The sequence below is a fragment of the Scardinius erythrophthalmus genome (assembly GCF_964197995.2).
Source record: "Scardinius erythrophthalmus genome assembly, chromosome: 11".
In the NCBI taxonomy this organism is placed as follows: Eukaryota; Metazoa; Chordata; class Actinopteri; order Cypriniformes; family Leuciscidae; genus Scardinius; species Scardinius erythrophthalmus.
In genome coordinates, this window is record NC_138231.1 from 10,225,324 (window position 1) to 10,238,630 (window position 13,307).

General features: G+C 35.5%; 1 protein-coding gene across 2 annotated transcripts in view; it reads right to left on the bottom strand.

Annotated features, from left to right (window-relative positions):
* Nucleotides 1-157: 157 nt before the first annotated feature.
* gtf3c2 (general transcription factor IIIC, polypeptide 2, beta) overlaps nucleotides 158-13,307 on the bottom strand; it is a 23,870-nt gene continuing 10,720 nt past the window's right edge. For both annotated transcript variants that reach the window (XM_081377938.1, XM_081377937.1), the window contains exons 11-19: nucleotides 10,288-10,319; nucleotides 9,029-9,158; nucleotides 8,771-8,915; nucleotides 7,217-7,378; nucleotides 7,029-7,116; nucleotides 6,823-6,942; nucleotides 6,576-6,740; nucleotides 4,351-4,458; nucleotides 158-2,225 (exon numbers count right to left, since the gene is read on the bottom strand). In XM_081377938.1, the coding sequence (XP_081234064.1) occupies nucleotides 2,004-2,225; nucleotides 4,351-4,458; nucleotides 6,576-6,740; nucleotides 6,823-6,942; nucleotides 7,029-7,116; nucleotides 7,217-7,378; nucleotides 8,771-8,915; nucleotides 9,029-9,158; nucleotides 10,288-10,319 (1,172 nt within the window). In that variant the 3' untranslated portion in view covers nucleotides 158-2,003. The remainder of the gene's footprint in view (nucleotides 2,226-4,350; nucleotides 4,459-6,575; nucleotides 6,741-6,822; nucleotides 6,943-7,028; nucleotides 7,117-7,216; nucleotides 7,379-8,770; nucleotides 8,916-9,028; nucleotides 9,159-10,287; nucleotides 10,320-13,307) is intronic.

Consider the following 13,307-nt stretch of genomic DNA (forward strand, 5'->3'; position numbering starts at 1 on the left):
TCGCCGTGCCTCAGATTTGTGGATGTGTATACAAACTTGCTTCTTGTATAAACTTATCTGTCTATTGAAGTACTGTGTAAATGTTTTACAGTTATCCTGTGTGTGACCCCATAAAACCCCTATATAAACCCAAATTAATGATGGATATTTAATTTTTACATGCTTTTAATTTTATATGTGTCACATAACGTGTATGATTTTTGTAAGCTGTAATAAAATCATGTAAATCAAACAAACAATCTCCTACATTAATAATTACATCATGAGTTGATAATTAGTGCAATATGCAAAGCATTTTGATCTAAAATGATGAAAAACAAATTACACAGAAGTACAAAAGAAATGTAATTTACAAAGTATGAATATTCAGTGATAAAACCTCCCAAATCTGCTTATCATATCCAGAGCCTCACAGTGAGATTGAGGTTTTTAAATCAACACACTAAATTGAAATCCACTACAGACATAAACAGCAGCGTTATAATAAGCTTCCTTATTTAATCTCATCTGACTGACCACAGCAGCATTAATCTGACCGCCACCTCTCCAGATTCTCATCTCTGGAGTCAATTATATTCACACACACGTAATTGAGGTCATAAATTATGAGGCGGATATCAAGGTGCATCTGACCTTAATGACTAACGAATGAGTGCTATTGGTTCAGAGACAACTTTAACTCAAGTGCAGACTATAAACAGATTGATGCCCCTTACAACCCTGAGTAAGAAGAACGCACAAGCTGGAAAAGAGGTAATTAAGACTTTAAATGGGGGAGGGGAAGTAATAATAACAACAATAACAAAGGACAACAAAGCTCAAGATGCACAATTAAAGCAATAGTTCTGCCAAAAATGAACATTTTGACAATCTACTGACCCACGTGCCGTTTCAAAACCGGATGACTTTATTCCTTCTGTGGAACGCAAAAGGAGAAATGTTTAGGAATGTAATGGCCACTCTTTTCCATATAATGAAAGTGAATGGGGATCTGGGCTGTCAAACAAAAAAAAGTTACAGAAAATGTCCATGCAACTCAAATACTTCATTAGTTGTTCTATATGAACAAAAACAGACCCAAATTTCAGTTATTCAATATAATCTTCTCCTACACTGTAGCTCTCGTCTCATTTACAATGCTGCACTGTGATTGGACAAGTAATCGTCAACGACTGGTCACCTTGCATTGATGTCAGAACTAACATAGTGTATCTAAAGACTCCATATTTGAATATATGTAGATGTGGACAGTAAATGGTAAGATCACATAAAATTAATGTGTGGCTTCTGAAGAATTATGAATATAGACTTAGAATATAGAGCATTTCGGTGTCATTTTGGAGCTTGGATGCCCTTACATTTCCATTAAATGGAAAAATGTGCAAATGCATTCTTCAACATTTCTGTTTTCTTGTTCCACAGAGGAGGTTTGGAAGGACATGATGATGACGTTACATTTTTGGGTTAACTATTCCCTTAAAATTGAGATTCAGGGTAAGAAATGCTAAAAGTAAAAACAACAGATCATGATATGATAGATAAAAGAACCGGCTAGCAAATAGCAAAGATCCAGTCCAATGTTTTCGCACTACATGTCAAGACTGTAACGTTTGATCACAATATAACACTGAACCCGGAACAGGAGGAAACGGAGAATATAGCTCATAAATGAAACGAATACTTTTAAGTGCTGACGATTTCATTGTCCACACATACCTTGGAAAGGACAAAACATTGAGATAACGATACTAACCTAAAAACATCACATCCTTCCTGTCTGAGCTTCACACCAGTGCAAAGAAGTTCAAAAGGTTTTCCTCTCTGTACAGCGCTAAAAAAACGAAATGCACAAAAATATAAAATCGGGAATATACAGAGGCTTTGTATCAAAATAGTTTTTATAAGTTAAGGATAAAAAGTGGGTGTATCAGTCATTTAAAAATAATAGTCCAAAAGTATAAGCCTGTTATGACATGACAATCCGTTTTAAGGTAGAGCGGAGGCTAGCGCACTTGTACTGTATCCGCTGTGCTGTGACGAACAGCTGTCACAGAGTCATCGGGCTCCTGAGACTGGAACATGGCGCTGAACTGGGCTTGAGCCTCACGTAACTGCTTGAGCATGACAGAGCAGCTCAGTCCACGTGCGCAGTTCACACGCACCAAACCCGACTGACCGCCCGACATCACCCAGTTGTATGAATCCATGTTTGGGTTAAAACGGACCTGAGCGAGAAAGAGAGTAAAAACACTGAATTTCTTAAGTAGATAGTTTGCATGTCACTGATTTGTATCATTCACATCACGTTCACATCAAGTGGTGAGTAGCTTGTATTTTGCTCTTGGTTAGCAATTTTGGCCCCATGTAGATATATTTATGGTCTAAATCAGATTAATTAGTAATTCTAAAAGGTCTGTTTTCTGTGGGTCACTGCATTATGACGCCAGCAATAAAGCATTTTAGCACAGCTAGAATCACGGTGTATGTGGCTCTGATGAACAATAAACGCTTCTCTTGCTGGAAGACATCCAGTTCTGCCTGTAACTTCCTCCTTGGCCACAGTTGTTATTTCCAAAATGGGATTAAAGGGAGTATAATCAAACTTTTCCGCATTTATTTTACACTACAGTTCAAAACAAACACACATTCACGCATGCACACACAGTAGATCTTCACTTTAACTTATGGGACCTTATTGTACAGTGTTACCAAAATTTTAATCGTACTCAAAATATATCAGTGCTGTCAAATCGATTAATCCCGACTAATTGCATCTAACATTGCATCTAAGTTTGTTTATATAATATATATGTGTGTGTATACACACAAAGAAAAAGAGAAATATATCTAATAATAATAATAATAATAATTCATTACATTTATATAGCGCTTTTCTCGACACTCAAAGCGCTTTACATAGAAGGGTAAATCTCCTCAACCACCACCAATGTGCAGCATCCACCTGGATGATGCGACGGCAGCCATATTGCGCCAGAACGCCCACCACACACCAGCTTACTGGTGGAGAGGAGACAGTGATGAAGCCAATCAGTATATGGGGATGATTAGGAGGCCATGATGGACAGAGGCCACTGGGCAAATTTGGCCAGGATGCCGGGGTTACACCCCTACTCTTTTTCGAAGGACATCCTGGGATTTTTAATGACCAGTCACTTCACTTTAACTTATGGGACCTTATTGTAAAGTGTTACCAAATTTTAATCGTACTCAAAATATATCAGTGCTGTCAAATCGATTAATCCCGACTAATTGCATCTAACATTGCATCTAAGTTTGTTTATATAATATATATGTGTGTGTGTGTGTGTGTGTATACACACACAGAAATATATAATATATATGTGTGTGTGTGTGTGTATACACACACAGAAAAAGAGAAATATATCTAATATATATATATATAAATATAATAATATATACACACATATTATGTAAACAAACTTTTGTTAGATGCAATTAATTGCAATTAGACAGCACTAAAATATATACAATGAATATATAATATAGTTAATTATAAATATAAAATGATTTTATATATATATATATATATATATATATATATATATATAAAATACAAAAATATATATTATATTTTACAAATTATACTATCATAAATTTACTTTATATAGAGCAATAAAAATAAATCATTACATCAATAAAATGCAACTGGGCATTTTTTACAATATCCTTATAACCATGAATGATCAAATGTTTCATTGTGCAGTGTTTTATTCAGAAAGACCCACCATCTCAATCTACACAGCCTGCTTTCTTGCTCTCCTCCCATCATCCACTCTAGATCCAGAGTGACATTTTCCTAATTTTACAGGCCATTAGCTTCTGTCCATCTTCTTGCTTAACTCTCAGCAAACCACCAGCTCTTTCTCTCTCTCTTTCACTGGCCAGTGCAAACACTCCAGACAGCAGTTCACTGCCACTGCCACATACAACTATAGCTTTTCCAGAGTGAGTAATATAGCTAATACAGGTTTAGTCTCCACAAGGTGACTGCTGATGGATCACCTCATGGGGAACAAATTTAAGGTCAAAATCTTATATCACATGGTGAGTATTCTGATATTAGAATCTGTACTTCACAATTTAATATTTAATTTTGATTGGTCTATAGCAGCCCATCCTGTGGTCTAATAGGTGGTCAGCTACTACAACAAATTCTGTTGGGATTTCACATGATTATCCTGGCATAAAACAAGCATCAGGTGCAGCTGGCATCAGTTTCTCAGGGTATTTCACAGCTCTACACTAATAGGTGTCAGCGAGAGCCTCAGCTGGTCTTGTTTACTGTTATATAGATAAATGTGATCTCACCTTGTAGAGTGCGCTCAGTGGCATCTGGTCCACTTTAGCAACACCTTTGACCTCATTTTGATGCAGGTGCTTCATCATGGGCCGATTTTCACACTTAGCAAAGTTCCCCTGAGAGAGAGAAAAAAACAAGCTGTTAACTCCGGCGTTAAGAGAGCACTAGATAGAAAGTACGATTACTTACACTTATTATAGCGGATATCATCAGCTACTTCACATTACAATCCATGTCACGTTCAAAACTTTACAATCTCATAATAAGATTGCGCCTGAAACCCAGTGCGTCTAGTTTCAATCTCTCACAGTTTGAATTACTTTTGTACGGTACAGTGCATCACTGGCAATTTTCACACAGCAGCAGAAAAAAAGGTTGTTACTCTGGTTTGGAATGCTAAATATGACTGTATATACACTTATAAATAAAATAAAGTGACTATAACAGTAAATATAATGACTTGCATTTCAATCTATATCCAATCCTCACACAAAGTTATTGCAATGCTTCAGAAGACTAGGAATTAAACGTGCTGATATTAAAATTCTGGCTGATGCTGCTAATAATTCTTTTCATGATATGGCCGATAAACAATAAATGGATGGTATTATAATATTCAATTATGTCTATTATTATTAATGTCTAAAATTTTAAACAAAACACAGACTAAATAAATATATTAATGTACAGTATAAATAATGGATGTTCATTTTAAGATTTGCTATTTAATAGTGTTATTAAATTAGTATTAGTAGATTAAAACTTTATTAGATTATAACTTAAAGAGAGTGTTAGATGCCCAGACAGTAAAGGTAAATGTAAAAATAATAATAATAATAATAATAATAATAATAATAATAATACAAAAAAATGTATATATATATATATATATATGTATATATATATGTATATATATATATATATATATATATATATATATATATATATATATACATACATTTTTTTATAAATGCACATTTAGATAACAAAATTATCTAAAATCACTCAATACATTCAAATCTCTATTGTCTGCTGAATACATTTATGCATTTGCATTTAAGGTATACATTTTATCAATTCATGCATTCCTTGGGAATCAAACCCATGACCTTGGTGTTGCTAGCATTCTGCTCTACCATTAATGCTTTAAAAAGGAAATTTCCTTCCCAACAACGGCAGTTTATCCAACAGTGGTCAGAGAGCAGTGCTACCATTCAGACCATTGTTCCTTTGCTGCCTGAATGTGTGTGTATGCGCAAGGATGACTGAGGAGAGTTCAATTAACCCAATTCAAACAGCTCTTGCCTGCTCCAGAACGTGGCCATGAACTGGACATGTGCAGCGCGCAATGGATGGACGGACGGAGGGGGGTAGAGCGCTGGAGCGTGAGAGGGCAGAACAGATGGAGCATCTCTGTGATGGGGGTAGGCCTCCAGGCGGGTATGACTTTAAATTAATGAAGGGTGCAGAACTTAATCAACATATAACCCATGAGATGCGGGATGAGTCTCAGAGGGATACGAGAGAGAGGGGTGCCAAGAGGCTAACACACAGACAGCACTCCTGGGCTCTCAACTGTGTCTCCTGCACTCGCTCAGGTGTGCTGGGAATATAACTAAGCCAATAAATCCAGCCCGGCCACGGCTCCTGCACTGTCCGTGTGTAATGATCTGTGGAATAGGCTGCAGTACACAGTACCCATCACACACAGATCATACACACACAGCCACTATCATATACACACATTAGTGAGGCCACTAATGGATTTTTACATGGTCTTGCAAACACATACTTCGTACACAGAAAAACATTCAGAAAATCAGGGGCGTATCTATTATTAAAACTGGGATGGACACATGGTCGAAGTGCAAAGACAAAAATGTAGTCAGTCAATTAAAATAACAGCTTCAACCAACCCTAATATGGCTAGTGCCCACCTGCTTTTCAGCAAATCAGTTATGAATATTCACAATATATCACCTAATTAATATTCATGAGCCAGGACAATAAGGTTTACAGTACGCCCCTTTACTTTTCCAAAAAAATATTTCGTTTGGTGCAGAGCTCTGGTGAAAGTGAAAGAAAATAGCTTAAATGGCAACAAAAGATCAATACTCTCAAAATCTGATTTCCTACATCATTTCCCAAGCACAGAGATATGTCATGAAGAAAACTGCTCAACCGCTCGGCGATGATGAAGTTAAACAATGAATCGTGTTTTTGAGTTTCTCACCAGGTCCAAGTCATGAAAGTGGAGATAGTACTTTCTGACTGCTCCTTTGTAGGTCAATGGCTCCTTCCCAGGGTTATTTGTAGCGTTTTCCATGTCCTCCTCCTGTTCCTCATCTCCAGGCCTCTCACCGGGTTCAAACTGGACCATGTCAGTCCTGTACACTGACTGTGGGGATTAAGCAAAATGGTCAATGTTAATTTAAGGCTTTAATATGTGGGAATTCAATTAATGATTAAAAAAAACGTACATATCTCCGTCGTCTGATAGTGTTGGGGTCCATATCCATTTCAGGAAGCAAACTAAACAAACAATCTCCTCCATTGTCCGAAACAGCAAAAGTATTCATCCAATCAGACATAGACAGGCTCTGAAAGAGAGAGTCGTTTTGTCATTATTAGACAATTGTGATTATATTAAACCATGTAGAGATAATCTTGTGAAATGTCCACGTACCCAAATAGTGGCTTTTCTAGGACACACAAAGTAAGGCTTAATTCCAAGGTAACCTGAATCAAAATAATGGACTCCATGTTGCCCAAACCTACACAAATCAAAGGAAAAAACGATTTGATAAGAATATAAATACAATGCCTGACAACTTTATATCATATATTCAGAAGAGCAAAAATGTGTGGACTCACGTGGCAAAGCAACACTCTTGAGCCATCAGGATGCCGCTCCAAAAGAGGGGCCAGTACACTTCAGGGGACAGGCAGCGCTTTACTGCCAAAAGAGGCACGTAGGTTTTCCTCACATCCCACATTTTAGCCATGCGATCATCTCCCACTGTCACCAACAAGTTACTTCCCAACCACAGTAGATAAAAACATTATGTAATTCATGTTTTTCATACCTCATCACAATTACAAACAGACCAATCATTTTAACAATATTCCCAGTAATCTTGCTCTCCAGGTACACTACCATTCAAATGTTAAAGTAAATATTGTGAAATATTTTTACAAATTAAAATAACCACTTTCTATTTTATTATACAGCATTTTGAAATATAATTTATTCCTCCTTTATAATCCTTCTATCTATCCTTTAGAAATGATTTTAATATGCAGATTTGGTGCTAAAGAAAGACTTCTTATTATTATCAATGTTGAAAACAGTTGTGCTGCTTCATATTTTTGTGGAAACTTTGATCAATTTAACGCATCCTTGCTGAATAAAAGTTTTAACTTCTTTAAAAATAAAATCCTTCTGACCCAACATGCTCCTCTGAGCATCTGGACAGTAAAAGGGCAGAAGAGACAGCTGATCCCCCCTCAAACCCTCCGGCTTGAATGCTTGAAATTGTGTGCATGGTGCGGCTGCTCGTTTATGGCACAAATCATAAACACGACTATTTTTGGTCAATATTGAAATCACGATTATTGGTGGGCGATATGATCAAAGTCTTATTTCACCAAACGAGTCATTAGAAATATCAGTGAAATTTCACAATTATACTTTTTTACTTTAGCAAAAACTAATGCTAGTCTAACTAGTTTAAGAAAAAGACTGCATTTTACAACACTCACTTATTTGGCTGATTTGGATGTTAAGTTTGGGCTTTTAGGGAGTGAAGGAAAGGAAGGTGCGCTGGACAGAATGCGGCAGCGGAACAATAATTGCTTTACCTCGATTATCTTGTTTTCATAATTGTTGGAAGCCAAAATCGAAATAATTTCCGATTAATCGCACAGCCCTAGTGCATGCATACAAATTTTAAATATAACCTTTAAAAGCATTTCTTTAGGTGTATCTGAATTCTACATGAGCAGTCACATTTAAAGAGCCTAAAGAAAAAAAAAAAGACAAGAAATCTCCACTTGATTTCACTAGCCCCCTGTAGGGCAGTGGGATATGGTGTCATTTTCCAAATGAACTTTTCTAATGCCACTTACAGCAGTCTTTTATAAGGTCACAGCTCTTTAAATCGAAATGCTACGAACAGGCTGTTGAAACTACTGATGCTGAAACAATGTGTGATGCTATATGATGAAATATATTCGATCTAGACTGCTTCTCTGTTGCTAAATGAGAAAACTCCATGGGCGGGCTCATCACAAAATACCAATGAAAAATACTGGATACTACAATCTCATATAAATAATACCCATGTTCAGAAGAAATCTATACCAATCAAATAAAAACCAACCTCAAGTCCACACCAAACGTCTGACTACACTACAGATGATTCTCACCTCGAGGCTTTGCACCAGCTCAGGGTTCGGATGTTCTCGTCGTGGGCATGAAAGCAGTGGTAAGGGAAGAGAGACACAACTCCATCAGGAGACTTGACTTTCAGTAGTGTAGACTTGCTAGCAAGATCCCACAAACCAACCAGACCTGGAAAAGAGAAAGTGAAGTGAAACATATTGCGACATAAATAAAGACATTTACATTTTTACAATTCTCTTTAGAAGAACAAATAGACCTATAGACAAAACATATGAAATCACCATCATAGAAGCCAGCTGCCAAGAGGTTATGTGGTTTGACATGGAGCCAGTCCATAGCAAAGCACAGGCCACTTTGACCTTTATGATCTGCCTGGTTTGAGCCCATCTTCAAAGAAAACACCTTCTTCACCTGCAAAAACACACCATCATAAAACAGGTCATATAACACTTCATCTATCTGTAATAATTACAAAATTAATGGTATACATAATTCAGGGTTCCCACAGCTTTTGACCAATGAATATCCATGACTTTACAAGTTACAAGTTTTTCCATGATTATATTTTTTATAAAGTTAAAAATATATACTGTATACATAGTGTATTTTATATATATATAAAATACACTATGTATACAGTATATATTTTTAACTATATATATATATATATGTATATATATACTGTATATATATATATTATTTCTATAAAGTTTTTTATGACAATGCAAAATATTAGTGCCAAAATAGTGCATACATTTTTAAGCAGTGCTAAGTTATTTAAGATGCTCTAAATGACACAAAACAGCTAGAAATTATGTATTGGAAATTATAATGAAATTATGTATTATGTATTGTAAAAAAAGTTTCTTTCTAAAAATTAATTTCTAGCTGTTTTTTAAATATTTTAGATCAAAGCACAGCTTAAAAATGTATATGCACTATAGAAATTCCCATTTATATAAAATATACAATATACAAAACATTTATAGAAACAACCCACTATAGAAATGATAGAGCTATGTTTATGAAAATATTTTATTATTATTACCATTTTATTAATTCACATTTTTAAATTCCCTTATATTTCAAGCTAAATAACATGTAATATTTGCTCAATAGTTATATAAAGTTATTTCCTTCTGCCCTTATCCAAAAAAAGTTTAGATTAATCCTTCACTCTACACTTAACACTTATTTTGAGGAGGTCCTTCTACCATGACAGCTAATTTCCAGAAGATCATCTCTTGGATGCTTGAAAATGCTACGTAGACTGCCCATAAAATGGCCCAGAGGAGCCATAACCAGAACAGCTTTAGTGAAAAACCACTTCAACTGTGAAATTAAGCTATACTGAAAATGACACGTCAGATTCAAGCAAGCATTCCAATGATCTCTTGCCATTCTACCTTTACATCAGTTGCTTTAGGTTTGATGCAATGACTGTGTAATATAGTGTGTTTTTTAATGTGCGTGAAACAAAGACTGAGGTCTTATCTGTGAGAATAAGAAGCATGCTGGCAGAGAGTGGATATTGACCTACCCGGCATATCAGCGGTGCTTGGCTGGTTTCTCCTATTGGAAAACACATAAATGTGTTCAATGTGCACTTATAGATAGGAACATTACTATTCAACACATGACTGCATTTATCAAGAAAAACAATCAAAGGAACAAGGATCAAATGACTTGTGCTTAACTGAAATAATTTGCAATTTAACAATGTCATCATTTAAAGGGGTCAAATACAGTGCATTTGATCTTATAGAGTTTTTCCCCCGTTAAAAAGTCATCATTTTGTTTTCATCATCTTCCACTTGCTCTCCTGTACTATTAGAATCGAATGGGCTGTTTTTTGCTACCATCCCTTTAAGACTCCTGCGTAAAATCTGTATAGCTGTAGAGGTTGTGCTTTTATTTAGAAATAAATAATACTTAAAAAATAAAAATAAATCTACTAAAAACTCCAATCAGTGTGTCTTGAACAAAAAATGAGAATGAATTTCCAAGTTCTTTAAACAGTGATTCATATTCTCACTAAGCAGAGAATAGGAAACAAAAGAGAAGTGCTGGAGGTGGTGAATGAGTCACATGTATGAAACTGTGTGTGTCTATGGTCAGACACTGTGCGTATGGACAGAGTGTGTGTATGGGAGTGCAGAAGTGATATATTGCGGCATGGCTTCAGGTCGGAGCCGTACAGAGAGGGGTGACGGGTCGATCAGGTCGATAAAGCATCGCCCCTCTGATCCACTCATTCTGGCAGTGTGGCAGACAGCCCTGATCACGGGCCCTTTCTCCAGGCTGACTAAGGTCTTTTTGATTGACAGGCCAGGAGGAAACGGGTGTCAGGTATTCGGCTGAAATTCATGGCCTCAAACACTAACAACTGTGTAGCGATGCATCTTTTTTGTCATTTCAATTATAGATCCTTGTCTGATGAAAACAAGCCAGTAAATTATTTCCATTGAGAAGGGAGGAGTCAGAGTCTCTCTCGTCACCTTTTGCGGGACACCCTTTCACTCCAGAGAAAGCCTATTTATAGCATAAGCCTTCCAAACCCGAGACCATAAATAGAAAGTGGGAATGTGGTTAACTGTTTTATCACTAGCTTTTTGAAACGTGTCCTATAATTGCTACTGTGAGTCCTTTTCAAATCACCGGACAACCCAATAATCAATCTACAGTACGAAAAGGTTCAAATTAGAAATGTGAAATTAGAACAAATGTTTAATAAACAAAAACCTAAAGTAAAATAAAAACGAAGAGAAAAACAAGGTACAAAAACAAATGAAGCAATAAAAAAAACTAAACTTAAACAAATAACTATAAAAGATAGCTTTTTTTTGTATTTAAAAAATAAGAATCATTTAGAATAAATTTGTATTTATTACACAATAAATAAACAAAATATTAATCAATAAACACCTAAAAAAACATGACAATAAAAACAATATCAATTAAACTAATAAAATGACAATAAAAACAGAATAAAAATAAATAAAATGACAATATAAACAAAAACCAATAAAAACAAAATAAAAATAAATTAAATGACAATTAAACAACTAAACCTGAAAAAAAAACAATAAACAATAACCAAACCAATAAAAATAAAAACAAAAATAAAAAACAAAAATGTAATTTTCCTTAAAAAATAACAAATATTAACTAAATATGAATAAATGACATGAAAAATATAAAGACAAAAATAATATATATATATACATACATACAGTGCTATGCATAAGTTTAGACACCCATACTAAAGTTGACTAAAAAGAGGAATAAAAAAAAATCATCTTTTGGAAACTGAACTTAATGCCTTAATTTAAAAAATTAGGAAAAATCCAACCTTTAAGGACACCAATTTTCTTTGTGAATGAATAATGTATCGTAAATAAATAAATGCTCAGATTTTTATTTTTAAGTATCTTTTTTTATTATTTTTTTTAGGATACTATGCATCCTGATAAAGTTCCCTTGGCCTTTGGAATTAAAATAGCCCCACATCATCACATAGCCTTCACCGTACCTAGAGATTGGCATGGAGTACTTTCCATAAGATCATCTCTCAATGCAAATCAAACTAGCTATTAGGCTAACTGAAATAAAACCATGCCAATCTCTAGGTATGGTGAAGGCTATGTGATGATGTGGGGCTATTTTAATTCCAAAGGCCAAGGGAACTTTATCAGGATGCATAGTATCCTAAAAAAAAAATAAAAAAAAATACTTAAAAATAAAAATCTGCCTGCCTCTATGGGAATTTATTGTGCGTTCAGTAATGAAGGTTAATTCCCAGAGGGATTAAAAAGTTCTTGGCCAGAGCTCATTGCCGGGTCATTGACCAAAGACTCCAGGAGAGCGAGTCCAGTAAGAGCCACAAACAAAGCCATGAACAGTGTCAACAGAAAACAGTTTCCAAAACCAGTGTGGAGATGTTAAACTGGTGGAGTGTGAGAAGCAATTTCTGTAAGTAATATCCGGAAAATACAAGAGCGAGAGAAGGAATAGCTTTGTAAAGGTCATATAGCACGTTTTTTAGTTGAACAGTATCCAGGCATTCCTTCAGAATTTACAACACAGAGAAATAAAATGCAAATGGTGCAGTACATGCCCATTTCAGTCCAGATCAGAGTGAAGATCAAAAACATACATATACAACCGGGATTTCTTTTTCTCAAATTCCCTTTTAAATTCAAGACTCAACTTGAAGAAGAATTGACGCTCACTAACAGCTTCAGTCCTCTGAGAGAAAGAGGTCTTTAAAGAAAGCATTTGTTACATCCGAACAGTTCTTCTGGCCTCAGGAAAGCGTAATTAAGAGAGCATTAAAGCTTAGAGTAGGATCAATGAATTAGAAGCTTGCAAACAGGGAGAATAAGACACTGGCAGCACTGAAGAAACAGAAGCGGTTCATTAATGAACGTGGACTGGCTTCTTATCTCCACTGGAGCAGGGCCCGAGTCTACCACACCGAGGGCCCCTGAGGGAACGACCATATCACTGCTCAATAACTAGAGAAACCTAGGACAAAAGCAGAATGTCTGAATGATAAAT